This window comes from Azolla caroliniana, unplaced genomic scaffold, assembly GCF_043228905.1.
Source record: "Azolla caroliniana isolate FFs.n. ecotype wild unplaced genomic scaffold, voAzoCaro1.0.p SCAF_17, whole genome shotgun sequence".
In the NCBI taxonomy this organism is placed as follows: domain Eukaryota; kingdom Viridiplantae; phylum Streptophyta; class Polypodiopsida; order Salviniales; family Salviniaceae; genus Azolla; species Azolla caroliniana.
In genome coordinates, this window is record NW_028230452.1 from 10938968 (window position 1) to 10942722 (window position 3755).

Below are 3755 nucleotides of genomic sequence, written 5' to 3' on the forward strand. Positions count from 1 at the left end.
GTGGTAATGGTTGTAGTAAGCCATAAGGATGATGCGTGGCTATTTTGGCACGACAACCTGTGTCACATGTATGAACGTAATATTCGACAAATTTTTGCAAGTGAGGCCGCCAGTACGAACGTCCCCCTTATAGCCATAGGCATATACTTGTTACTTTCTCTCTCTCTCTCTCACACACACACATATTTACTACCACCTAGTTCTTTAATCATTATGAAATGAACCCTGCCCCCCTTGCCATTCCGCTAGCGTGTTGAATCGATCCTTCGTACCGATGGCAAAATCCAACAAAAAGGAGAAGGCAAAGCACCCACCCAAACCAAAAATAAGAAAAAAGGAAAACACTTTACTTAACCCATCCATAAAAGAAGGCATTTATGCAAAGGCAGGCAGGCAGGCAGGCAGGCAAGCATTCCTTCCGTAGTAAAAAGAAAAAGCAACAAACAGAAAAAGGAGAGAAGAAGAAACAAAGACACGAGAAGAAAGAGGGGGGAGAGAGAGAAAGGAATAAAAAAGAGCGAAGGATGACAGCCACCAAGACGAGAGCAGCAGAAGAGACAGACAGGGCTTGCAGACACGCACACATACAACATAGAGATTGAGTGAGTGAGTGAGTGAGCTCGCATGGAAAGCTCCAGATCGCAATGTTTGACAAGGTACATTCATCATCTATAGGAACCTAACAGTAAACGAAGGATGAGTACCCAATTTTAAGCAAGCCCTCAAGTGACACACATTCAAGTAAGCATACACGCACTACCTCTTTGGATGAATGAAGCAATCAAGCAACCTATCCCTCCCAAATTCCAATACATACATGAAGCAGATATGGGAGCTCTACTGTAGATGGTTTTGAAGCGGGGAGAAAATGCCAAGTGTAGCTGTAAAGTTATACAGCGCATACTTCAAGACACGGTTGAAGCAGAAGCTTCAGAAGCAGAGCAGCAAGATTGGTGGTGGTTCCGGAGAGAAATGGGTGGCAACGTCGTCCAGAGAAGATGAGCAGATTGCCCATGTCTGTGGATCTGCGGATGGAGTCCCTGCGCATGCCACTTTTGTGGATGGTGTTGCAAGTAAGGACATGAACATTGACACGCTCTCCAAGATCTCTTTGAGAATTTTCCTACCTCAATCTGCCCTCCCCCAGGCCCGGGAAGAGGAGGAGGGATCAACAACAACAACAACAACAACAACAACAGCGGCCGTCTTCTTCCAGCACTTGAAGAAGAAGGAAGTTTCTAGTGAATGTGCCGCTGCCCAAGAAGGGAATAATAGTGTCCAATTGCAACAACTGAAACCCTCCCCCCATGAAACTATGTCAAGCCGTGGAAGTGATGGAGGGCAGCAGCGCATGAAGAAGAAGAAGAAGAAGGATTTGAGTAGTAGCTGGGGAGGTGAAATATTGAGGAGGAGGTCCATTGGAAGAAGGCTGGGTTATGCAAGCTTGAACGCAGATACATTTCAGAATATTGAGGAAGAAAACCAACTCATTGGAGCCATACTAGATGATGATGATGATGATGATGATGATGATAATGATGATGATGCACATTGCCCTTTTGCCAACAGCTACATCAAACCCTCAGACATCAAACCTTGCAGAGATTCTGTTACTTATAAAGGATACCTTCCAGACTTGGCTGTGGACAATCACAAGAAACTTCCCATTATATTGCAGTTTCATGGTGGGGGTTTCGTATGTGGAAGCAAAGATTCAGCAGCCAACGATCTTTTCTGCCGACGAATGGCGAAGTTATGTGATGCAATCGTGATCGCCGTCGGTTACCGCCTCGCGTTAGAGCATAAGTATCCCGCAGCTTTTGATGATGGGTTTGAAGCATTGAGCTGGCTAGCCAAGCAGGCAAACCTTGCAGAGTGTAGCAAGTTGCTCCGCCGATCTATGTCAGGGTCCTTTGCAAAGAGACGGTCAAACCAGAAGGAATTGATCGATACATTCAGTGGATCCATGGTAGTAGAATCATGGCTCGCAGCTCACGCAGATCCATCGAGGTATTAAGCTATATGTTATCTTAAATACATTGCGTGCATAATAAGGTGACACACTATCTATCATTCTCGATCCTTGGGTTTGTAGAAAGTAAAAGAAGGAAACATCCACCCATTGATTTTCTTATAATGAGTAAAACATTCCTCCGTCTAGATACTTACAGGTCATGATCTTATATGGCTTCGAAGCACAAGTACTACCACTACACCTTCATGTTTACACATTTTGAAATATACAGATTTAATGTGTTAAGATCATTAATATATATATATATATATATATATATATATGTATGTATAAGCAAGAATTAGTTTGATAAAAGCGGTGGGGGGCAACTAAAGTCTTGTATAAAGGTCAAGTGTTTCACATTGTGTTTTAGCTTATAATGTGTTGTTGCAAACACCCGGGTTTTTGAGTTTGAAGGGCTATCTGAATCATGAGATGTTTCTTCCTCTTCCTCTCCCCCCCGTCCCCCCAGGTGTGTGCTATTAGGCATGAGCTCGGGAGCAAATATTGCCGATTTTGTTGCAAGGAAGGCAGTTCAGGCAGGAAGGTTGCTTGAGCCTGTAAAAGTGGTTGCACAAGTTCTCATGTATCCTTTCTTCATTGGTTCCGTGCCTACACAATCAGAGATCAAGCTCGCAAACTCTTATTTCTTTGACAGACCTACATGCATTATGGCATGGAAACTTTTGTTTGGCGAGAAAGATTTGAATCTAGATCATCCTGTGGCAAATCCACTAGTGGAAAGGAGGGAGCCACCACTGAAACACATGCCCCCAACACTGACAGTGGTAGGGGAGCTCGACTGGATGAAGGAGCGAGCCATTGCGTACTCGGAAGCTCTGAGGAAGGCTAACCTTGATGCCCCTGTATTAGAGTACAAGGATGGAGTCCATGAGTTTGCAACTCTGGACATGCTAGTGAAGTCAAGACAGGCCGAGGCCTGTGCTGAAGACATGACCATATGGGTTAAGAAATATATATCCCAAAAGGGTCATGAGCTCTCCTATTAGGCACAGAAACATGGTGGTTAACCCACCATCTATTATCATCATGTAAAGGATGTTCTTTGCCTTGCTTGTCTCAAGCAAAGATGCATGCGAGTTTCCATAATAATGTGTAAATCCATCCAGTCTTGGGATGATTCCACCCATCCTTCCTTTAGGCTTTATTTGGATCTGTTCTCGTTTTTATTCTAATAAGAAATTCCAAATTCTAAGCCCCAAACTCATTGTTTGTCTCTTTGAAAAATGTGCCATCTGTTGTGTGTGTGTGTGTCTCTCTCTCCAGACACACACACACACACACACATGTTTGGGGGGTCTTTCTTGTCTCTCAGAACGGGTTTGTAACTTTAGAAATTTCATGTTGCTGTTTGGGAGACATGTCCGGAGAATGCAAAAAAATTTAGGATTTGGGCACTTCAACTATGCAGCGTACACTATATAAACGTAGATATCCTCTTCTTCGTTTTTTCATGGCATGTTGTAAAGAAGTCGACTGCGTGATTTGTCGTATGGACCTCCTTAATGCATGTTCCACTGATGCTTTTTTTTGTTTTCATGAACTTGATGATCACCTTGCACCACATGATTCGTCCATTTCCCATTTCACTCCACTCTTCAAAAGCATGCCTAACAACCATTTTTCTAAACAAATAAGCTTGATCACAAGGCCATTCACTTTTCCTTTTTTAAGGAGTTACAATGTCCTACTAAGTCAATGTGATTAGTGTTGAGGCACT

At 43.3% G+C, this 3755-nt stretch overlaps 1 protein-coding gene across 1 annotated transcript; it reads left to right on the top strand.

Annotated features, from left to right (window-relative positions):
• Nucleotides 1–551: 551 nt before the first annotated feature.
• On the top strand, nt 552–3232 carry LOC147853113 (putative carboxylesterase 16). The gene is made up of 2 exons (XM_087333671.1): nt 552–2010; nt 2487–3232. Exons 1-2 carry the CDS (start codon nt 869–871, stop codon nt 3022–3024), a joined length of 1680 nt encoding a protein of 559 aa, XP_087189797.1. The 5' UTR covers nt 552–868; the 3' UTR covers nt 3025–3232.
• Nucleotides 3233–3755: the final 523 nt, after the last annotated feature.